Source organism: Fonsecaea pedrosoi, assembly GCF_000835455.1.
Source record: "Fonsecaea pedrosoi CBS 271.37 unplaced genomic scaffold supercont1.7, whole genome shotgun sequence".
Lineage (NCBI taxonomy): Eukaryota > Fungi > Ascomycota > Eurotiomycetes > Chaetothyriales > Herpotrichiellaceae > Fonsecaea > Fonsecaea pedrosoi.
The window spans coordinates 3,317,696-3,340,981 of record NW_013550609.1 but is presented as its reverse complement, the minus strand read 5'-3'; the positions used below and the strand labels follow the sequence as shown (position 1 = coordinate 3,340,981).

Sequence of the window (23,286 nt, the reverse complement as noted above, 5' to 3'; positions counted from 1 at the left end):
CCGGTTGGAGTATGTGAGGAATATAATTACTGTCTGACAAGGATTTTAGACCAGATTGTCCGTAGATACGCACATACACGTGACACATACCCACCAGTACGTCATGGAATTCGCTTGTCAGACGAAAGGAATTCTATCTCTCGAAATCCATCAACTCGCCGCCATTTCACCTAAATTCTCAGACCAAACTCATCCTCACAACGAGACCTTAGCATGGATAGTGGCAGGATCAACAGGAGGCCTTCAAGGCCGCCTCCTCGACTAAGAACCAAGACTGGCTGCCACAGGTGTAGGGTAAGTCCCCCGCGACCTGGCTTCTCTTGTCCTCAATCACCTTTTGAAGCCAACCCATCCTCTCTCCCTGATGCACCAATTGATTATGGGTTGACTTTCACTACATCTAACTCACCCGATGCGAGCAGATAAGACGGAAAAAATGCGATGAAGCACGCCCGATCTGCAATGCGTGCAGGAGACTCAATCTCGATTGCGCATATTCGGATCCTTCAAGTCCTACGACGGCATCGCAAACTTCTCCTATCTCATCCCCGGACATTCGAAGCGATGCGGCCAGAGACTCCCCGTTATATGCGTCAACAACGGTCCCGATACTTCAGAGGGGTTTGAGTCATATGCCCAAGGGACTGAGGACTGAACGTGACTGGAACGTGTTCAACTATTGTTCGACACAGTACATCAGGCTGCTAACCTCGCCTGAAGCTACTTCGAACTTTCGGGATGCCTCCGTTGTATTTGCAATTGGCTTTGAAGAGCCCTGGGTGATGCATTCTGCACTGGCCCCGGCGGCGCTGCATGCCTCCTTTGCTTCCTTGCTCCCCAAGGAGGATGCAATGCTGTACGCCCAGAGTGGTCTCCAAGGGCTCCAACAGGCTCTCCAGCCAACAGCGGGACGAGCCCCTCCTGAAGACGCATACCTTGGAGCTTCGCTATTCCTCGGCATTTTTGAGGGAGGTGACTGCCCTACGCATTCGTGGCTCTCTGATACTAATGTCAACTAGGACTTCTACTGCTCGTCGTCCAGTGCGAGCCTGACACATTATCGCGCCATAGCCAGGATCCTCGAAGATCGGGTTCCAAAAATCCCCCGTCTTGACATTGGCCAGTTGTCAACCTTCCATTCGACTATTCTTGACTCGGTCCTGTATCATTTCTCCACGAGGTTGATATTCGAGAAGGACATTGGCCCTATCTGTGGGTCGTTTCCCTGTCAGACCGTCTTCAAGTACATCGAAGCATTGGAAGCGACAAAGAACGACAGACGCACCAAACCATTTATCCTGCCTGTACTCGGTCGGACGCCGCCAGCGCTATTTGTTCAGATATACCAGATTACGTGGTTGAGCAGGCAGATACCTTTCTGTCGCAATGAGCTCCATGAGCTAGCTTCGCAGTGCCAGACCGAGCTGGGCGCCCTCACGACACACTATCCGGTGATGCTTCCTGACGAGGTGCCGTCCCTAGAGTCCACGGTCACGATCAATGTCAGGAACTCCGAGATCGCGGCGAAGCTCTATTACATAGCGGCAACAATCTTCGCCGCTAAAGTTCTGAATCCAGAGGGTCTAAGTAACCAGTCCCCCCAGATCCAGGCCCATATTTCAAGAGGCGCGACATTGTTGGATATGTACGACGCAACTCTACCCTGCGGGCAATTCACCTGTTGGCCTCTGCTTGTCCTCGGTTGTGCAGCATGTCCAACGACCACAGTTGAGGCGCAACAAACTCACCCCAGCAATATTCCGGCTCTCAATCGACTAGAACTGCGATGTCTCATTCAAGCGAAACTTGTGCAGATCTGGCATGTCTCATATTCAGGCTACGTCCAGCGCACCTTGGCCGCTTTGAAGAGAATATGGCAACTTCCCAGAATACTTAGAAAGGTCTCAATTGACACATATACTGAGAGCGAAGAAGTTACATTCGATGGACTTGATGCACTCATCCAAAAAGAAGGTCTAGGAGCAGGCCTATTGTCTGCAGAGAATGGCTAATTTGGTGGTCTCCAGCCATTTCGGAGACACCACCTGAAGTATTACTCTTCCGAGAAATGTCAGCGGAGACATTTGTCAATAATACGAGCTGCACTGATACACTCCTCGTCGCGCATACGGCTTGTGAATATCTGGATTGAGCACGGGGCACCATCCTGCATCTGTGGATCATCTAGACGACTACGTCAGCGAATAAGTGTGGTGGGCATGTTTTTCCACTTACAATGCGGGCCGGCCTGGCCTGGCTGGATCTGGAGAGGCTCAGAGTCCAGTTGCTGCGACGCTTTCGAGAATGGAAGTACACAGGCAGGGTACTGGACATGTCAGCAGGGACCTCGTGGCTGAAGCTGCGGAGAAGACTTACGTCGAGCACATTGACAAAAGCGGAGTACGCTGGCCATCCATATGTGTCGTGAGGAACAGCTGTGTTCTGGGCAGCAGGGCTAATAACGACATCCAGTTTCTCTTCCGACCATATCTTACGCCAGTCTTCGCACAGCTCCTGACGCTTGACATTCAGAGCTGCATACTTCTTCAGCTTATCCAGGTTGCCAATATCACGAAGAAACTTGTAGCTTCCAAAATTGGCTGGTCGATGGCCCGCAGCTACAGAAGGAACCGGTGGCTCTCCGCTCGCAAGGATATGTCCTCGCGGAGTTTCTGTCTCGAGACTGAATAGCTCCGCTGCTAGCTCAGTGGCATCAGCCACGTGGCCTTGCTCTGCACTCAGCTGAATCACTTGATGGCCTTGGCCTTTCAGTCTGTTGACAGCCTCTGCAAGTGCTCGTTTCACGGGTGGATGGAGCGGATACAGGGGGTCTTCAGCGAGGACTCCGATCCTGAGCTTCGTCTCAGCCTTTTGCTCAAGCTGACGCCACGGCACGTCGATGGCGGTCGAGTCACGTGTGGCAGGCACTGAGTCTATGACTGATTTGGTCAAAACCTCCAAGGCTTCAAAATCATTCGCAAGAGGTCCTGCACAGGCGAGTATGGGCTTCCACCCAGGCAACCCGGGTGTTGCTTGACCCCCATATGGAATCCGCGAAGATGTCGGTTTGAAGCCATAGGTACCGCAGCACAACGCTGGAATGCGTATTGAACCAGCGACATCGGTACCAATACCGAGCGGCGATCCTCGAAAGGCAACCAAGGCACCTTCTCCTCCGCTGGAACCTCCGGCGTTTAGTGCCGTGTTGTGAGGGTTCAAAGCTCGGCCAAAGATATTGTTGTCAGAGTCTGCCGTCATCAGGGTTTGAGGAATATTGGTTTTCACATAGAGTACGGCGCCCAGATTGAGCAGAATGTCGACAAGTGGGGAGTTCTCTTTGGATTTCTTCCCAAGAAACGAGACAAACCCGATTGAAGCCTCAGTGCCAACTACTTGGAAGGAATCCTTGACGCTGATGGGAAGGCCGTGCAAGGGCCCAAGCACCTTCCCCTCGCTCCGGCATTGGTCGACATACTTTGCCCGCTGGAGTGCGCTGTCGAAGAACGTCTCGGTCAGACACGAGGTCAGTTGTTGCGCTATTGCAGCCCTCTTCGAAAATGCCGTTGTAACTTCGACAGAAGTGAACTCTCCCGAGGCCAGCTTGGCCAGCAATTGCGGCACCGTGTAGTCTTCGGTGACTGATATCTCACGCTCGGACAAGATCCCCGACTTCCTGACTATGTCCATTTCGAGGAGTCTGTTTGGATTCTTCTCCAGTGGAAAAGCCAGCAACTTGGAGATATCAGAAGGAAGCTGCCATTCTCGCGGAATGGCTTCCAGACACTGCTGTCGCTTTTGAGCGACCTTACTCTGCCAATCCGACAAGGGAGCAGCGTTCTGTTCAGTCATGGCGCCGATTGAGCCCATATCGTCGACCTGATATTGGTTCCGGTGCCTCTGGTCCTGTTTCTGCACGAGATATTAGCAGTCACTTCAGAGTATTGCTTCAGCGTCTGCTGTATCTATTCTGTGTGGTGAGACAGTCTTCCTAATCTCCTGAATGATCGGCACCGAGGACGATAGGACGGATTGACTTCAGGCGCAACGCTCTTTTCCGTCTTTGACCCTGCATGATACAAAACATGGGGACCAATCAAGTATCTTTGCGCCCGCCAATCATCGGATTTTGCGCCATGCTTGGGGTTGATACCCCGGGCTTTGCTCTTCCTCCTCATCCGCCACTATTTGCCAGATAGCCAGGCACGGGAGGGCAAGCTCTCGACCCAGACCGCGATTAGTCAGACTTGCCCTCGGTGACTTTGACAGATTATTGAGGCGGAGACCGCAAACGCCTCTAAACGGCCTCAGTGACGAATTCTACCACGTGTGTGAGATCTTTATTTTCTCGACTAAGTCGTACCCCAGTGAGACTTGCTGGATAGCCAGGTACAAGAGCTCCAAACGGGCGTACCTGAGTACTTCATTATCTTACCTTCTCGCCTTGTCTGAAGGTACCTGGTTTTGATTCCACGAGCTACCGAGATGGCGGAACCGACTATAATATCCCTTTTGCACAGATTGGCCCAAAGGTTGGACCGTGACCCTGGGACGCCAGTCGAGAAGCCTACCGAGGCCTTCTGGCAAGAGCCTCGTCATTCTTTTGCCGACCAACAATCAGGGGCGTTACCCAAGGAATCCGATGTCGTTATCATCGGTTCTGGTATTGCTGGTATAAGCATTGCACAGCATTTACTCCGCTTGCAGCCCTCACAGAATATTATTATGCTTGAGGCCAGGTCGGCAATATCGGGAGCAACAGGCCGGAATGGTGGGCATATCAAAGCCGTTCCATGGGCCGACTATTACGCTCTCAAGCAAGTGCTCGGTAAAGAAAGCGCAATGAAGATCACGAAATTCCGGCTTGCCCATCTGGATGCTTTTGTCAACGAAGCCACTGCACTTGGTGAAGCCGGCAAGGTTGGCTTGGTGCGACGTGTCGAGGGAATAAGCGCTGTTTTCGACAAGGAAAGTTGGGAGTCGGCAAAGGTCAAGCTGGAAGCATGGCTTGAAGACTTTCCGGAACATCGTGAGAATTGGAGTGTGCATGAGGGAGAGGAGGAGCTCAAGGTACTAGGAACTCCCTCGGATGATTTTCACTTGCTCACCTAGTTCAAAGAAATTCGGCATTGTCAACCCCTACGGGTGCATAAAAGGCCCTTCGGGAGCAGCATGGCCCTATCGGTTTCTTGGTTGTGTACTGTCAAAGCTGCTTGCCACTGGTCATGTCAGCCTCGAAACGCACACTATTGCGGAAGAAGTTCGACGGAGTCAATCCCCAAGTCAACTTTATGAAGTGCGCACATCACGCGGCATCGTATCAGCAAAGCATGTCATTCACTGCACAAATGCGTATGCTGCGCATCTGCTCCCCTACCTGAAAGGCAAACTCTGGCCCCTTAGAGGGCAGATGACCGTTCAGTCGGTACCTATCGAGTTCCCACGACTTGGAGCTTCGAGATCCTGGAGCACAATGTGGGCAACAGGTTTTGACTACATTACTCAATCTCCTGGCGCAGATGGCTCTTTATACCTTGGGGGAGGGCTTCTCCAAGGTGGCCCGGAAAGAGATGAAGACTTTGGAAACGCCGACGACGGCCAGCTGAGTGCGCAATGCCTAGAGCATCTAGAGACAGTACCGTCGAGAGCGTTTGCCCACGGGTCAGGGGCAAAGATAGATAAGAAATGGACGGGGATCATGGGATTCACGGGGGATGGGCTGCCCCTAGTTGACCGCGTTCGAGAATTCATGTCTGGCCGCCCGGAGTGTAGTCCCGAAAATGGTGGTGAGTGGATCGCGGCAGGATGGGATGGATACGGCATGGTTCACTGCTGGCTCGCTGGCAAGGCTCTCGCACATATTGTGATGGGACGCGAGGACGAAGTAACTGAGTGGTTTCCGAGAGAAGAGTTTGGATGCGACAAGGAGAGGCTCGACAAGATGAGCCCCGAAGGTGCTCTCAAACGGTTTCTTGGGCTGTTGGAGACATAGCGTCGAGAAGGCTCTAGGAAACCACTTCTCGATCAATACGTTCGACAGACACCACGATAGTTCATCTATCACATCTATACCTCCGAAAGAGGCAAGCCCAAGCAGCTCAATCTCGACCACGAACCTTGGACCTGTTGGACCCAGCCACTTATCGGCGCAATGTGTTTTGATTCGACACGTCGAAGCGGCTTTCAGCGTCAAGCCTGACGGACATCAGCTATACTACCATTTGCAGGACGATCTACGCTTCTCCGCACATTAAGAGAGGCCGCTAACCTAGACCTAGTCGAGTCGGTGGCAATTGTCCGGAGAAACGGTGAATTGATAAGGGACTTGAGCTGTCATGGGGGTGGCTAATCCGAGAGGTCTACTAAAGGAATGGACGTCCTCGTGCCACGAGTCCATCGATATCTCAAGTGCTTCGATCAGAACACCTCGCTGGCATCACAGGCAGTTGACAATACCGACGACATGACCTACGAAAGACTCCCCCCGGGGACGCAGAGGATCGAGGACCGAACAGGACAGAAGATCCTGCTGGCTCCTCAGCCAAATGCGGATCCCAATCAGCCATTGGTGAGTGTCTGTGTCTGCTTCATGGTTGAATACTTCCTTAATTGTGCGACAGAACTGGTCCGCCTTCCGCAAGTCTGTGCATATGATCATCCTATGCTTTTATGCATTGATGGTGTTTGCCATGTGAGTCTCACTGGCCCCCAATCATGAAGTGTTTTGCGTGGGCTAATGCCTTTCCTCTTCAGCCTCTGCGTCTCGGTGCCCCTCTGGCAAGACTTCAACACCGAGCTTGGGATGAGTTATGCCGTTCTCAACGACGGGTACGCCACAAACATGGCGACCCTATCCGTTGGATGTATCATCTTTGTGCCCATTGCCCTTCGAATCGGTCGAAGGCCAGTCTACATAATCACCGCGTTGGTCATGCTTGGTGCTGCTGTGTGGCAGGGAAAGATGTATACTGTCGGAGACATGATTGGGGCAAATGCCATTTCTGGCCTTGCTGGTGCTGTCAATGAAGCCATCTTCCAGGTCACGGTACGTCCTCTTCCGATCTCCATTGCATCTGGAGACGAATACTAGTGGTCACTCTTACTGACATTGGCTCCCCCAGGTATCGGACCTCTTCTTCGTGCATCAGCGTGGCACCATGAACGGCATCTACCTCGTCGTGGTGCTTGTCGGTAACTATCTGGGCCCGGTTGCCGCTGGCTATGTCGCCGTGTCTCAGCAATGGAGATGGGTCTTTTGGTATTGCACCATCTTCATGGGCGTGGTGGTTTTGGCCATGGTTTTCTTTCTGGAAGAGACCAAATACACGCCACTGGTGTTGACCGGTCGGGAAGTTGTCATCGCCACCTCCATTGAACGGGAGGACAGCCTCACCAAAGTGCGCAGCACCAGCAAGGGCGGCAACACCCTTGGGTCTATTTCCGTCGATGCCACCGACGCCGCCAACAACGAACGTCGCCGTCTTGTCGACATCGACACCTCGATCCCGATGAATTCGTACTGGAAACGCTACTCTCTGTGGTCGTTGAACAAACAAGCATCCACGGAGCAGCGCAGCCTGTGGATGCACTTCTATCAACCTTTCCACATCTTGATCACGTTTCCCGCAGTCATGTTCACGGCGCTACAGTACGGCTTCTCTATTGCCATGCTGGCGATTCTAGCGGTGACGCAGGCGTCGCTGTATCCATTCCCGCCGTACAATTTCACCCCGATCGGAATTGGTAACATGAACTTGCCGCCGGCCATTGGGGCCCTTCTCGGTGCTCTCTTTGGCGGCCCTCTCAACGACTACTTCATCCTGCAGGTTGCCAAACGGCGAGGTGGTATTTACGAGCCTGAGACTCGACTTTGGCTGTTCTTGGTGCCAGGATTCTGCATGCCTATTGGACTGTTCATGTACGGCTTGACCATCTCCAAGGTAAGAATTCCCACTCAATTACATTCGATGTGGATGAAGCTGATGTGCTTGCGTGAAGGGAATGGCGTGGCCCATCAACGCTGTCGGGGCTGGGTTCATTGGTGCCGCCATCGGGGGGTGCGGTGACATCTCTCTGACATACTGTCAGGACTGTTATCAATATGTAAGTCGAGCAGGGCCCACCACATTGTTTTCGAAGGCTCTCTTGTTCTTGACAGAAAGATTGTTACTAAACTCTCTTGGCAGATACTCGGTGACGCTCTGACATCCGTAGTCTTTGTGCGCAACATCATTTCCACCGCCCTCGTCTTCGCGATCACACCCTGGATGACCAACATGTAAGTTTATTCATTCTCGTCAATCCATTGAAGCAGATAGATATACATGGTGCTAACAACAAAAATACAGGGGGGTATACAACATGTTTGTCCTGCTGGGTTGTCTCAGCATTGCCGTAGTGTTGACCTGTGTGCCGCTCATTATCTGGGGACGCAAATGGAGAGCCCACTTCGCAGGGCGGTATGAATATTTTGCTGCGAAGCAGTACTGATAACATTAGCGGAGCTGGTATGGTCATGGTCGAGTGGCAATGTTGACCGTAATGAGAGGATCACGCATCCCCATTCTACCTCTGTATGAGGTGCAAGGAAAGGTTATTCGAAAAGCTAGCTCAAAAGCAACCATTCTAGGAAAGTCCGGTAGAAAAGAAACTGCTGTGACAAGATGAAAGTGCTCCTCTAAGATGGGCTTGTAGGCATCTTCTTCTACAAAGCCGAGATATGCCCACCTGATCCAGACATCTGACCGTCCATTGGAGTGACTGCACCAACGCCTTCCAGGTGAGGGGGAAATTCTCGAAAAGAGCGCTGTGCAGCAGGGGCACGTAGTGAAATACGAGGTACCAGCCAATATTGCCATCTCCCTGCCACACAATTTCCGAGTCTCTTGTCTCTGATTTGAGCGGATAAGGCTGAACCCCTGTGGCACGTGACGACGTGGCTTTTGCAGCCCGCTTGGGTGGCTTTTCATTGTTTCCCTCGTAGCGGGGAAGGGCCATCGAACGATTCACGTACTTGGTGCTTGTACCATGTTGTCCAAAGTATCTGGCTTTAGCGAGCGAGAGATGTGACTGCAATGCACCCTTCCTCAACACCAGGGTGGGAAGCGAGACTATCGCCAGGGTTGTCCTCGCACAGCTTCCCACCAGGCAATTTCCACCCATGGCCTCGCCTAGGTCTGCAGCATTCGTTCCCCCTCCTCCTCTTCCTCCTCGTACCGATATCCGAGACTATTTCTGCAGCCCTTCAAAAGGTGGCACAGGCCCCTGTCCGTGTCCGGGAACACAGGCAGGACAGCAGAGAGCGTGGGTATCCAATGTTTTTTGACAGCAATAAGGCTGAGGGAAGAGCCCGGGCCAGCCAGAGGCGCCGATGAGAAACCCGACCGGTTCCCTGTGTAACCAGGTAGGCTGTTGGACCTTTTCTTCTGCTTTTCTTTCACTGCTCGGGTATCCAACGAGAAGGAATCCGGGTCGGAGAACCGACGTAAAAGGATCTGGTTGAGGCTGGACAAGAAAGAAGAAGAAGAAACTCGTCTCGTCACCTTGATTCCCCCCCAAAGCCTGAAGCTGCATGTCACCGCCAAAACAACTCGACCAATGCAAGCCTCACCCAGATCGCGCCGATCTCGTATAGAATTGGCCTGTACGGGGGACAGAAGAGGATTTGGCCCTTATTGATCCGGCACGAAGCCAAGTGTGTCCCCAGCACCCGAGGCCCTCAACCCTTCGAGCAATTCGTCGTTCTCTTCGACAATTTGTTTTTTTCTTTCCCCTTACAATCGGGTCCAAACGCCACGATAAGATCACGTCTCATCTGCACTCCTGGGGGCTTCTCTCTCTGTGTGCTTGTGTGTGTGTGTGTCTTGGACACCTCTCCCCTATGATGGCGACGCTGGCTTCTTCACTCCTCCTGCTGCTTGCTCTGTTGACGGCGCAGACGGTGGCCCAGGCTCCTGTAGACCCGCTCCGAAATTTCTGCCGGAGGTATGGCCATCAGACTGCGGTGATTGACCGCAAACTCTACATTGACGGTGGCTGGCTCTATGCCAATCCCATCTCGCAGAATCCCATACCCACAATGAGTATTGTCGAACCTCCTCCCCTCCTCGGGTGTCATGAAGTTTCCGTGCTGACAATGGTCCGCAGATGAAGGCCTACTGTTCTGCGACCTGGACCAGACATATCAAGACATGCCGCCGGAGTATGCCAACCTGACAAAGAACTCGTCGGTCCCGGACGTGGCTGGAGGCACATTGTGGCAAGATGAGGTCAACAAGGTCTTCTGGTTGTACGGTGGCGAGTTCTCGGCGGCGCCGTCGGCGTTCCAGCTCTGGGGTTACGACGTGGTCTTGAACCAGTGGAATCTGTCATCGCCCCATGTGGGATCGACCGCATCGATACAGAGGGTGTCGTGGGGAGCCGGCGTGGCGAGCAGCGAGATCGGCATGGGTTTCTACTACGGCGGCTATCTCAACAACCTGACCACTCCGCTGTGGACGGGACCGCCCCTGGCTACGAGCAACCTGATCATCTACGACATGGACCAGAACAGCCTCACCAACAACACTGGCTACGACAACATCGGCAGGGCCGAGGGCATCATGGTGTACATCCCCGCCTCCATGTCCGGTCTGCTTGTATATTTCGGAGGAGTCACGTTCCCTTATGGCAACGAAACTGAGGTCCCGGTAAGTGAGAGGCCTTCGTGCTCCGTCAACGGCCGCACAGATGACATAGAGGGCTGACTCTGGTCCAGGCACCCATGAACACCATCATGATCTACGACATTTCCGATGGCAAGTAAAAGCACCAAAATCCCCCCCTACAGGCGAGACCCCCCAGCTGGCTCAGACGCTCATTCATGTTTCTTTCTCTCAACAGCCAAGTGGTATACCCAGACAGCCACCGGTACCATTCCGGAAATGAGACGCAAATTCTGTGGCGGCGCGACTTGGGCGGATGACCAATCTTCCTACAACATGTGAGTTTGTTACTCGTTGAGTATACCAGATTGCTAACGCTGTCTTGCCGGTTAGTTACCTGTATGGCGGTTTTGGGTTTGGAGAGAACACGACAGTACGCATGAGATATATTCCCTCCCTGTTCTTCCTTCTTCCTCCTCGCTTGCGTTTTATGCTTCCCTCCCGCCCTTTGTATTTCTCTAAAATGCTTATCTAGGGCTTCGACGACGTCTACATCTTGACAATGCCGACTTTCGAATGGATCAAATGGTATCCCGACAGCCCAGGCCCAGGGTCACCGCACGGCATGCTCACCTGCAATGTGATTGACCGCGGCCAGATGATAGTCATGGGCGGCAACTTCACCAACACGACGGCGTGCGACGTGCCCGCCATCCAGGGCCAGCATAACCTGAATTTGGGCCAGTACGACAGCACCAACGCCAAATGGTACCCTTACCTGCCAAACCTGACGGATTACTTTGTGCCCCCAGCGATCCTGCAAGTTGCGGGTGGAACGTAAGTTTGTTTTTTTTTTTTTCTCTGTCGTCGTCTTCGACACCTTTACCCCTATGAGAAGAGCGCGATAAACCAGCCATATGAAGAGAGACTGATCTTTTATTGGGCCTTGGTGGAGAATAGACCTGAAGGCGGAGCCATTAAGAAAGCACCAGTGTCTGGCTGGGACGACGACCGCTTGTCAGTATATTTCAGCGAGAAAGCCGTCGTCGCCGCCCGTACGCCGACGCGTGCCCTTCCTGCAGCGACCACGACGCCTCCGGCCCCGAAACCAACGCCCTCACACCCGCCGGGCAACAAGACCGACACTGGCGCCATCGTGGGCGGCGCCGTCGCAGGCACTGGCGGCCTGGTATTGGTGATCGCGCTGGCGTGGTGCTGCATACGACGGCGTAAGAACAAGGTTATCAACGAACAGAGTGACAATAACCCCAACAACACCGCGGCGTCTACAGCGGCGACGACACCCATCCCCGGCGCCGCGCAGCCGTTCAGTCCCACCTCTCCGCAACCGCACGGGTACGTGATGAACGAGAAATGCTCGACCACGGCGGTGGGCTCGCCGGGCTCGACGACCAGCCGCGTCGGATCGCCGAGCGACCAACTGCACTCATCGTCGCAGTACAGCACGCCGCCGCCCCTGCCTCCTCCCGCACCTGTGCCTCCCCAGCAACTCCCCAGCCACCCAGAATATCCGAACTACTACTACGCCGCGACAGCTCCGATCCCCGCCCCCCAGCAGTATTACCCCGTGGTCATCCCGGGCCAGTCGCACCAGCAATACCATCCTCACCACCACCACCAGCACCAACACCAAGGGTACTCATCATCATACCCTATCCCCATGCACGGCGTGCAAACAGCTCAGGGGATGACCCCGATACCTTTCTACCCGCCTCCGCCTCCGCCACCTTCAGATCCAACTCGCACGCAGTCCCACGAGATGCCCACCGTGCGCAGCCCGGAGATTGTCCAGGTCCACCAGCCGAAGCCGCTGAGGCCTGAGGAAGGGTTGGAATAGGTCGCGAGTCACGGGTAGTACGAGTAGGACTCGGCAGTACGAGGTACAAGTAGTAGTAATAGGGACTCGGTATCGAGGGAGTGACTCTCTCTTCTCCCTCTTTGATGTACCTCCCTCATCCCGCCCAACAAAAGATGATAGAATATCAAGAATGGGAGGCAGGGAGGACTGTGATATTTCTTTGGATGCCGAGGGATTATTTTTAGGGGGCCGTTAAATAGCTATCTGCCCATGGGTGATACCTGTCTTGCTGTCTACCTGCCACCTACCTATACTCCTTCGCCCCTCCCATTCGATATCCAGTCCTTGGTTCAATCCCTGCAGTCGTGGAGTTGCCTCGGTCGGTTGGGTAACGACAAGGAGAGGAGGACACATGTACATGTACAGGTTCCAATATATGCTGCAGACAAATTGGAAGCAGAGAGGGACATTACCAAATTGTCGTGTTGGGTCTGGCGTATGCAGTAAATTCATACTTGGTGAAATGAAGCCATCCAGAATTGGTAGTTGAGAAAAGGTGGGGGGGGGGGGGGGGCCGCTAGAAATAAATGCTCCACCGTACAAAAAACTGCGCATCTCGGCACCAATGCTCCGTCGACCATGAAATTCAAAAAGTTCCTCCACACTCCCAGAAAACGTCTTTGGAGGGGGTGCGAAGTGCGCAATAATTACCACGAAACTCCGTCAAGACAAGTTCTGTGAGATCAAGATGGCAGCAGCTTTCGGCGGGCAAACGCCCACGATCATCGTCCTCAAGGAAGGTTAGTAAAAAAAAAAAAAAGTTCCCCTCTCCCCTGCTCAATCACTTGCTTTGTTGTACCGAATTCCATTTCGTTCCATTACTTGTTCTGTTCTGTTTACTCACACCACTCGTGCGTTGGCACTTCCACAGGCACCGACGCATCCCAAGGCAAGCCGCAGGTGATTTCCAACATCAACGCCTGTCTCGCGGTGCAAAACACCATCAAAAGCACCCTGGGTCCCTACGGCGGCGACCTGCTCCTCGTCGATGCGAATGGAAAGCAGACCATCACCAACGACGGCGCCACGGTCATGCGCCTGCTCGACATCGTGCACCCGGCCGCCAGGATCTTGACGGACATCGCGCGGAGTCAGGACGCGGAGGTCGGCGACGGGACAACCTCGGTCGTGGTGCTGGCGGGGGAGATACTCAAGGAGGTCAAAGAGTTGGTCGAGCAGGGTGTGTCGACGCAGACGATCGTCAAGGGCCTGAGGAGGGCGAGTGCGATGGCCATCAACAAGATCAAGGAGATCGCCGTGAGTGTGGACGACGGCGCAAATAGGAGGGAGACGCTCCGAAAACTGGCCGCCACGGCCATGAGCAGTAAACTCATTCATCGGAATTCGGGCTTCTTCACCAAGAGTGAGGGCTACCCCTTAACACAATCAGTGGGCAGTATTTGTGGGCTCTTAACTAACGAAACACCATTCTAGTGGTTGTCGATGCCGTCCTAAGCCTCGACCAAGACGACCTCAACGAGAAACTCATCGGCATCAAGAAAATCACCGGCGGCGCACTGGAAGACTCTCTGTTCGTCGACGGTGTCGCCTTCAAAAAGACCTTTTCCTACGCCGGCTTCGAACAACAACCCAAATCCTTCAAGAACCCGAAAATCGTGTGTCTCAACGTCGAGCTCGAGCTCAAGGCAGAAAAGGACAACGCAGAGGTGCGCATCGACCAGGTCTCGGAGTACCAAGCGATCGTGGACGCCGAGTGGCAGATTATATATGACAAGATGGAGGCACTGTACAAGACGGGCGCGAAGGTGGTTTTGTCGAAGCTGCCTATCGGGGATCTGGCCACGCAGTATTTTGCCGATAGGGACATATTCTGTGCAGGACGGGTCGCCGCCGACGATCTGGAGCGTGTATGTCAGGCCACAGGAGCCGTCACACAGAGCACCTGCAGCGACATCCTGCCCGCTCACTTGGGGACCTGTGGGCTGTTCGAAGAGCGCCAGATTGGCGGCGAGCGGTATAACCTGTTCAGCCGCTGTCCGGAAGCCAAGACATGCACGTTGATTCTGAGAGGTGGCGCCGAGCAGTTCATCGCCGAAGTTGAGCGGTCGCTACACGACGCCATCATGATTGTCAAGCGCGCTCTGAAGAACCACACCATCGTGGCCGGCGGCGGCGCCACCGAGATGGAGATTTCGGGGTACCTGCACAGATTTGCCGACAAGAACGTGCCGCACAAGCAACAGGCCGTGGTGAAGGCGTTCGCAAAGGCCCTGGAGTGCATACCGCGCCAACTGTGCGACAATGCAGGTTTCGACGCCACCGACATCCTCAACCGACTGCGCGTCGAACACCGAAAAGGAAACACCTGGGCAGGCGTGGACTTTGACCACGAAGGCGTACGGAACAACATGGACGCCTTTGTCTGGGAGCCCGCGCTGGTCAAGGTCAACGCCGTCTCGGCCGCCGTGGAGGCAGCGTGCCTGATTCTCAGCGTCGACGAGACGATCAAGAACGAGGAGAGTCAAGGTCCCCAAGCTCCGGCGCGAGGTTTGCCGCCGGGTGCCGCCCAGCGAGCATTAAGAGGAAGAGGAAGAGGGATGCCGAGAAGGTGACCGAATTCCTTCGTGTCTAGGCTATGGCTATGGCTGGCTGCATTCGACAGGAGTTTACAGTTTCATCGCGTCTCTCCATCAAGCAGGCAGGCAGGCAGGCATTTGCAAGAACGGTCCATGCATGCATGCATACAGACCCGCGGCGAAGAAGACATGACTACTACTACCTACGAGGAATGAAAAATAAAAGGAGTCTACGCATGATACCAACTTAAAATCCGACTTCTCTCGACAACTGGGCACGATGGATTGCCATCACCAAACGAATTTTCAAGATCAAGATATGCACCATCTGGCTGATGGGAGTCTCAGTCTGTCTACCTGACCTATCTCAGTATTGGCAGCAGCATGCATGCGTTGCTCCTTTCCAGCACAGCACAGCACAGCACAGCACGGCGGAAGCACATGCCCGAAAAACCAAAGTGTTGCAGACAAAAAAACCCGAGATACATATGTGACTGCTCTCGACAAACCGGAGCTCAGCATGTTTGTTTCGCGAAAGGCATTGTTCCCAAAAGATGCCATGCATATGAGCGGTTGATGTACAATGGCATAGAATAGTTGGGTACCTGAAGAGAGTTCGCAAAGGCGGGCAGCATAACGGATAGTGATCTAGCGACGAATGGCCGCCTCAAGATCACTTACACACGTGGTAGAACGTAATACCCAGGGGTTGATACCTCAAGATCGCGATATGAACACAGTAGATTACCTTCTACCCACCCTGCCATGTTGCGCGGACGAGGCGGCTTCAATAAGCGAAGTATAGGGGTCTCCTGTACTCGGTACTTTTGTCCGTTCATCGTATCGGCAGCTGCTCCCTTCTGATCCACTTGGTAGATGTGACGAAAGGTTTTGCCGTTGCCCTAATCTCGCACAGTCCATCCCTCAAGAGCATCGTTGGACTCGAGAGAAAGGTAATCTTACCTCGTACTTGGATTGTACACCCTCACGTGTGGACAGAACTAGATCTCTCACCAGCCACAAATTGAACTTTGCATAGGATCAAACTGTGGCTAAGCGTTTGTGATCTTCGCGGGGATGCCGATCCCATCGAGGCTTTCGTATCGTCTCTCGTGACCTTTGAGGCTGGCAGTGCCCAAACAAGAACTCAAGTAGACTGGCATTGGTAAAGTTAGGAAGGGATACCGCCTCATTGGGCGGTTCCTTCGAACCGGGTGCACCAAATTGTGCGGAGATATGATCGGTGAAGGCTGCAGCTTCCCAATGCAGCCGCACTGCATCTGTTCCGTGCTGGCGTTGGACGATCAGAGAAAACGGCCAAAGCCTGATTGGAGTGGGAGCTCGATTGCAGGTGACAGAGGCTTCATGATTGATGTGAGCTGCAGACAAGCTGACCGCAGACCCTTCAGCCCTGGGCTGTAAAGCCAATCAAAGAAAAGTGTACAACAGATCACCAGTTGTGGCGGGCTGATCGTGAACGCAAGAAAAGACCTTTGAGCTGTAGTCGACAACGACTTTCCTCATGCATTCACTAATGCTGCATCTGCGTAGGCCTCGTGGGAAGGGATGTTTGCCACGTGGACCACTATTCAGATTCGACCAAGAGTCCCTTTCTGGCTTTGGACGGTGTGCGCAATGTACAGATGATGCTCGAATGGATGGCAGCAAATGTAATCACCCTGAGCGTACTGGCCACCATATTTCTCAACTCTAGCAAGAATGCCAGATTGTTTTGAGGCATCGCGTATCGCCAGGCCTCAAGCCTGGGGTGCTTGTAAGGTCATCGCGGGCCATTGAAACTCCCTGGACATACCGAGTACTGATTTGATGGTGCCAGCTGCAGGGGCCCAGGGATAACTTTCGGCGCATGCAGGTTGTTTCAGGAATCATTCAAGTTCGTGTGGACAACGCCTGCTCGATCGGGTGGCTGATGCCAACTGGTACTAGGTGGAAAGGTGGTCGGCGTGGGCTGGACTCGTCGAATTCGCACCCTGGCCAAAGGCCCAAATCCCCACCAACCGAAGTGGCAGAGATGGTCAGTGAGCCGGATTCAGAGGAGGCAAAGGGAAAGGGACCGGAGCCGAAACATTCGTCAGCTACTACCTAGAGCACTCGTAGTTCGGGCAGCTTCTGGCGCCGATGACAATTGAACAGAGAAACATGGAGAAAGAGAGCAGAGCATCGGTGGCAGTGGATGTGCAGGCAGGGCGCGTAACCTGGTCGAACCTTCGAGCTCATTAACCACACTGCCCACTTGCGCATCTTCAGCTGACTTGATCCAGCATCCACCTTTGACTTTTACATCAACAAATATCTTGTTCAGATCCGTCAGCTCTTGTTGACCCTGGTGACCCTCCCTCGCGTGTTTGACTCGGCTAATACGAACACACACACGTCAACCCCCCGTCCCCCCCGCTCCACCTTTTCGATAGACTAAGGACGAGTCCCCGACCACCGGACCGTCGCCCAAGTCGATCGTGAACCTCAAATTCGTCTTACAAACCGCCCCAAACATCTGCTCCTCGATTGTCGACTGTATCTTTCCCCTACAAAGTCACCTTTCGGACCACGATCGGCATTCATACGACGACTTATCATTCTCGCCATCTCACTCATCCAGCGGTAGCAGCCATGTCCTACTATCCTGGCTCTGGCGGCTACGGTGCGCAACAGCATGGTGGCTACGGCTACCCTCAGCAATCACACTCACCACAACCATATCCCTCCCAAGGCTACTCTCAAGGATATCCTCCCCAGTCACACTCTCCTCAGCCATATCCTCCTCAAGGTTACGGAGCCCCTGGTGGTTATGGTCAACCTCCACCACAGGTAGCGCCTTACGGCTACAACAATCCTCCTCCACAACAAGGCGGATATGGTGGGTATGGATCTCCTCCTCCGCCAAATGGCTATGCAGGTATGTCTTGTCCATACTCTCACAGGAATTTACATTGCTTACCCAGGTCCAGGTGCTCCTCGACCAGCTGTACCTTCTTATCCCAGTAATTCCTACCCGCAAGGCAACCACCAAGCCCCTCCTCCACCACCTACAGCACCACAACAATTCGGTCACGGAGCCCCCCCTGGCTATAGCTTCCAGTATTCCAACTGCACGGGAAAACGCAAGGCCCTGCTGATAGGCATCAATTACTTTGGTCAGAGGGGTCAACTCCGAGGATGCATCAACGATGTCAAGAACATGTCGACCTACTTGAACCAGAACTTTGGCTACGCGAGAGAAGACATGGTGATATTGACCGACGACCAGCAGAATCCGATGTCACAGCCCACAAAAGCAAATATACTCCGAGCTATGCACTGGTTGGTGAAAGATGCACGACCCAATGACTCTCTGTTCTTCCACTATAGCGGTCATGGCGGCCAGACCCCCGACCTGGACGGAGACGAAGAAGACGGCTACGACGAGGTCATCTATCCTGTCGATTTCCGGACGGCAGGTCATATAGTGGACGATGAGATGCATCGTATCATGGTCAAACCATTACAACCTGGCGTCCGGCTCACCGCCATTTTCGACTCATGTCACTCCGGATCTGCACTCGATCTTCCATATATCTACTCGACTCAAGGTGTCCTCAAAGAACCCAACTTGGCAAAGGAAGCTGGTCAGGGCCTGTTGTCGATTGTTTCGTCATATGCTCGTGGCGACTTGAGCGGCATGGCCTCATCAGCGATGGGGCTCTTCAAAAAGGCTACGTCTGGAAATGCCGTGTATGAACGAAATAAGCAGACCAAAACTAGCCCTGCCGACGTGATCATGTGGTCTGGCAGCAAAGACACCCAGACTAGCCAGGACGCCAACATTGGAGGTGAAGCCACTGGCGCCATGAGCTGGGCTTTTGTTACGTCGTTGAAGAAGAATCCGCACCAGAGCTACGTGCAACTGCTGAACAGCATCCGAGACGAACTGGCTTCAAAATATACGCAGAAGCCTCAGTTGAGTTGTTCACACCCACTGAGTAAGTCTAGATTTACCATCCCTCTGTTTCACAATTTACTCTTTACTAACTATGTGTTTCTATAGACACCGACCTCCTCTATGTGATGTAAACGGACGATATTGATACCCGGGGACTCTAAGAAGTCCTTGCTGATTTCCATCATTCAGTCGGCGGCCGAAACGCGATACGACGGCCTTCTTGTACAGCACGGCATGGATTCGTTGGGATGGGTTTGGACAGTTTTAACGATGCTGGAAAGGTGCCCAGTGACTTGGTGCACCTGAATTTTGCCTGGGCCTGCAAATGATATAGGGAAATGAAAAGTTGCAGTTCCACCGTCTGTTGACGTGAAGCCCCGTGTACCATGGCCTCGCTATGATCGTATTCGCATATGGCGCAGTCAAAAGCCTAGGAAGATCTGTCAAGAGCCGTCACAGCCGCGAGGACTCAGCGATCTACAATTGAGATGACCCAAGCCCTGTTGCAGTGCCTTGTGCCTGTATTGTAGTTGGCAATGATGTGCCCCTAAGTTTTCCCTGGATAAAGGGCATCCGAGGCATCTCCCGGGGGTCATTGGTGCCCAGCTCTGTGGCCCTGGAACTCTCCCGCACTGGTAGTAGGCTAGTCACGGCTAGTCCATTTCTAGGCTCCCTTCAGGCGTCCTCCCGTGCCTCCCCTCGCCTGGATGCCTTCTAGAAACCATGCACGTGCCCGCAGTCACCCAGACCAGAGCATCCGATGATACAATCCAGTGCAACGTGTGGAACCTCCACCACCACATTGCGCAGTGCCTCGACATCCATTCAAACTGCGCTCTCGACACTTTGTACACTTGCGCCGCGATTTCCAAGGTCTTGGTCTTTCTTGGTATATATCCAGGTCCATCTCTGCCATCAGGAATCCCTTGTCCTCATCCATTTATAGTACAACAGTGCGTTCCTCACCATGACACGCACTGACACCACTTCTCTGCCGCCATGAAGCCCGATGTTCCTCCTTCCTACGAAAGCGCAGTCAGTCGCGAAGCATGGTCCATTATCGCGCCTTGGATTTCCTCGAGCGACCTGTGTTCAGCATGTCTGGTGTCGCGGAAATGGTACGCTATCTTTGTGCCATTCCTCTGGGGTGACCCTGCTTCCCACTTTGGCATTGAGAATGATGCCGTCTACGTCGCCCTCACCCGCTTCAAGAGAAGCTTACGAAAAGCAAGATTGAGTGTCAGAAGCCTCACTCATACGCTACATCTTCCGCCTGCTCTTAGCGAGATCTATGGCGGTCCGAACCCCACTTGGTTGCGCGACGTCCTCGAATTCCTTCCCAACCTCCAAAGCCTCATTGTCACGAAGCTGCCCTTCTTTGACCACCACAGTCTCAATGCTTTGAGATTTCCAAGCGCTGGCAGAAGATTATCAAATGAAGAAGCAGAGATATTTCCCACATACGGACTGAAACTGTTACTGGCCTCCAGCGAGCCGAACACTACGTCTTCCTCCCTGGCGAATGCGCTGCCGAGATTTCCCAGTTTAGTTTATCTCGATCTGTCCTACACATCACCCGCACGGGATGCTGCAGTTCTAATAGCGCTATCGTGCCTGCCAGATCTTCAGGTCTTGAAGTTGCGGGGCGTTGGGCTTAAAGATGGAGAGGCCGAGGTCCTGGCCAATGCGATCGGGATTCGCGTTCGTTTGCTCGACCTTCGGGACAACCTCTTGACCGACATGGCCGTGCGATCATTGATGCAAGCATGTTTTCTGTCCCCAGACGCCGCACAATCAAGACACCTCAATGTTGAAGATTGGCCGGTCGGTATGGCTCCGGGGCCGGACTTTTTCAGTCTGGACACCCTTCGGAGCGAAGAACTCGACCATGAGTTGCTCAAGCAACTGACCAAACCACTCACGGGAAGACTAGCCTTTGAAGACATTCCTCACCGAGGCTTGACCCATCTCTACATTTCAGGAAATCGCTTGTCTGTCGAGGGCTTATCAAGCCTCCTGAAGTCGGAACGCCTCCACATTCTGGATGGCGGTTCAGTTGACACGGTCAAGACTATCGCGCGGACTCAATCGCTTTCTTCGCCTACAGGTTATATTGATGAAGTCCGCTTCCCGGGCGCAGAGAAGCTTATCCCGGTGCTGGCAAGGTCTGCCAGCAAGAATTTGACCTACCTACGTGTTGACCATACATTGGTCACTGCAAAGTTCGATCCCGGCCCGACGGTGGTCAAACCAAAAGCCTCGTCGATTGAACTTGCGGGGTCTGAGCCCCTGGCTGCAGAGCTTCCGTCTCGCGAGAGACAGATAGTCGAGGCCCCGGCCCCAGCCCATTACGCGGTGGAGATGCCAGTTCCGGATCAGATTTTCGAATTGGATGCCACTCCAGCACCACCACGAGCAGAACTGATCGGCGACGTAATATATTTTGCCCTTAGCCCTCCAATTGGAGAGAAGCCTGAGGCAGCAAGCCCTCTTGTTGAAACTCATAGTCCGATCAGAGGCGAAGGTCCTTATGCTCCAGAGGTCGTCAATGGTGCAGGGGACGATGCCGAGAACGAAGATCGTGCGACGGTGGTTGATTCCGAGATTTCTGACGAGACCGGAACGCACAGCACAACGAAATCAATCCTTTCCCCGGTGTCTCCTATGACGCCTCACCCTAACACCATGACCTTTCAGCCTCTGGTCCTGCCGTCTACCCCGAAGACCAAGGCTGCACCAACGTCGACTCCTACCAAGACAGGGGACGCTCACCCACCGCCCGCGCTAGCTCCGCCGTCACAACCGCATACCTCTCTCTCCACAACTCCTGCTGCATTGCATCATCGCCAGGCTCGGATAGAAGCACTCTTGGCGAAGAGGCCTCCGGGATTGTCATCCAAAATGACCCATACAGGATCAGACATCCCCAAAATCACAGTGCAGAATCTGACCAGTCTCCATCCTGCCGTGCTTCCCAATCTGAGAACGTTGATCCTTACCGATGTGCCTACAACAGTGCCAAAATCCTCTCCGGTCGTTCCTGCAATTAAGGCTTTCATCTCTGCTTGCGCCGACGAAGCTGCTCTTGCCCGCCTCCTCGCGCGGACGGATTATTCTCTCCCACCCGGTCGGGCGCGCCATATCGCCGAATTGGAACATGCACGGTCGCTCTTCGCACTCCGGACAATCATCCTCGAAATGGAGGAACCCACCAATCCGGTTGCGGGCGAGCAGCGAAGGTGGCAGCATTCTCGTCAGCGTGTTAGCATGAGTAAAAGCTCAACAGGGGACAGGGATAGTGAGAACCTTTGGTCGGCCGCTGAAAACGACTTTAGCTTCTTTGGAGAGGAAGGGGAAGAACAGGACGAGTGCGGGATCTACCAGCATGACCCGGAGAAATACTTCCCTACTGCCCATTTTGACGACAAAATTCTGCTGGGCCCCGAAGACAACCCGCCGGAAAGTGGCTCGAGCAGTCCACACGGTAGTCTCCATGGGTATGGGACGTTGTCCCCATTCATGATGAACTATGGCGGTTCTACTGGGACGCTACGGAGTCCGAGGAACCTGCCATTGGGTCGGAATCGCAGAAGTTCGAATGAATCTCAGCGAAATGGCACCGTGCGGAGTTTCTTGAACGAGATGCAAGGCGCCCCGGTGTCACCCAAGTTTATGAATGGCAGGTTGCGTCCACCGTCGAGAGATTCGATGCTTCCGCCGACTTCCAACCCCGTGCAGCCACCAGAAGAGGAGAAAGTGGATGTCATCGCCGACGTCGCGGCGTGGCGAAAAGAGCGAAAGAAGGCCTACGAAGACGAATTGGCGCGATATCGAATGACTCGTGGAGGCGGTGTCGCGGGCCGATCGAACAGTATGACCAGCCAAAGCAATGGACATGGAAATTCGTCATCTGCACCGAGAGGTTACGGATATGGCTTTGACCACGGAGCCGGGCCAGGATCACTCGCGTATGCACATACCCACACAAATGGCAATTCAGCGGCCAACCAAGGGAACCACACCCCCTCTGGTAGCTCGACTCATGGTGAGATTAACGACCTCGATATGAAGTTTGTTGAAGGACACTGGAAGGGCGAGATCAAGGTGATTAGAAATGCGACGCCAAAGGGCCGAACAGGAGTGGTGGACATGTATGGCAACTATTTTGAAAAGGGATATTTGTATCCCTGAGCACGATGACAGCACTGAGCGGCCGAGCGTGAGCGATCTTTTTTCGCAGTCGATGGCGATTTCACCTTGCGTCGCAGTTTTTTGATGGGGATACGACAA

The 23,286-nt window shown here is 53.7% G+C and overlaps 8 protein-coding genes across 8 annotated transcripts; 7 read left to right on the top strand and 1 right to left on the bottom strand.

The window, feature by feature from the left end:
- Window positions 1-213: 213 nt before the first annotated feature.
- Z517_11257 (uncharacterized protein) lies at window positions 214-2,012 on the top strand (the record flags this gene model as incomplete). The annotated part of the gene is made up of 3 exons (XM_013424865.1): window positions 214-294; window positions 423-972; window positions 1,072-2,012. 3 exons carry the CDS (start codon window positions 214-216, stop codon window positions 2,010-2,012), a joined length of 1,572 nt encoding a protein of 523 aa, XP_013280319.1.
- A 59-nt stretch (window positions 2,013-2,071) lies between these two features.
- Window positions 2,072-3,867, bottom strand: Z517_11256 (uncharacterized protein; the record flags this gene model as incomplete). The annotated part of the gene is made up of 3 exons (XM_013424864.1): window positions 2,072-2,184; window positions 2,236-2,326; window positions 2,377-3,867. The coding sequence occupies 3 exons, from the start codon at window positions 3,865-3,867 to the stop codon at window positions 2,072-2,074; spliced, it is 1,695 nt and encodes a 564-aa protein (XP_013280318.1).
- A 615-nt stretch (window positions 3,868-4,482) lies between these two features.
- Z517_11255 (uncharacterized protein) lies at window positions 4,483-5,989 on the top strand (the record flags this gene model as incomplete). The annotated part of the gene is made up of 2 exons (XM_013424863.1): window positions 4,483-5,067; window positions 5,117-5,989. The coding sequence occupies 2 exons, from the start codon at window positions 4,483-4,485 to the stop codon at window positions 5,987-5,989; spliced, it is 1,458 nt and encodes a 485-aa protein (XP_013280317.1).
- Window positions 5,990-6,367: 378 nt separating this feature from the next.
- Z517_11254 (uncharacterized protein) lies at window positions 6,368-8,487 on the top strand (the record flags this gene model as incomplete). Its single annotated transcript, XM_013424862.1, has 7 exons — window positions 6,368-6,565; window positions 6,618-6,688; window positions 6,751-7,042; window positions 7,119-7,937; window positions 7,996-8,100; window positions 8,184-8,275; window positions 8,346-8,487. The coding sequence occupies 7 exons, from the start codon at window positions 6,368-6,370 to the stop codon at window positions 8,485-8,487; spliced, it is 1,719 nt and encodes a 572-aa protein (XP_013280316.1).
- Window positions 8,488-9,880: 1,393 nt separating this feature from the next.
- Window positions 9,881-12,498, top strand: Z517_11253 (uncharacterized protein; the record flags this gene model as incomplete). Its single annotated transcript, XM_013424861.1, has 6 exons — window positions 9,881-10,079; window positions 10,144-10,689; window positions 10,840-10,978; window positions 11,034-11,073; window positions 11,176-11,477; window positions 11,601-12,498. 6 exons carry the CDS (start codon window positions 9,881-9,883, stop codon window positions 12,496-12,498), a joined length of 2,124 nt encoding a protein of 707 aa, XP_013280315.1.
- Window positions 12,499-13,207: 709 nt separating this feature from the next.
- On the top strand, window positions 13,208-15,092 carry Z517_11252 (T-complex protein 1, eta subunit; the record flags this gene model as incomplete). The annotated part of the gene is made up of 3 exons (XM_013424860.1): window positions 13,208-13,259; window positions 13,391-13,882; window positions 13,954-15,092. The coding sequence occupies 3 exons, from the start codon at window positions 13,208-13,210 to the stop codon at window positions 15,090-15,092; spliced, it is 1,683 nt and encodes a 560-aa protein (XP_013280314.1).
- A 2,595-nt stretch (window positions 15,093-17,687) lies between these two features.
- Z517_11251 (metacaspase-1) lies at window positions 17,688-19,127 on the top strand (the record flags this gene model as incomplete). The annotated part of the gene is made up of 3 exons (XM_013424859.1): window positions 17,688-17,973; window positions 18,026-19,036; window positions 19,102-19,127. 3 exons carry the CDS (start codon window positions 17,688-17,690, stop codon window positions 19,125-19,127), a joined length of 1,323 nt encoding a protein of 440 aa, XP_013280313.1.
- An 868-nt stretch (window positions 19,128-19,995) lies between these two features.
- Z517_11250 (uncharacterized protein) lies at window positions 19,996-23,187 on the top strand (the record flags this gene model as incomplete). The annotated part of the gene is made up of 1 exon (XM_013424858.1): window positions 19,996-23,187. The coding sequence occupies one exon, from the start codon at window positions 19,996-19,998 to the stop codon at window positions 23,185-23,187; it is 3,192 nt and encodes a 1,063-aa protein (XP_013280312.1).
- Between the last annotated feature and the right edge of the window lie 99 nt (window positions 23,188-23,286).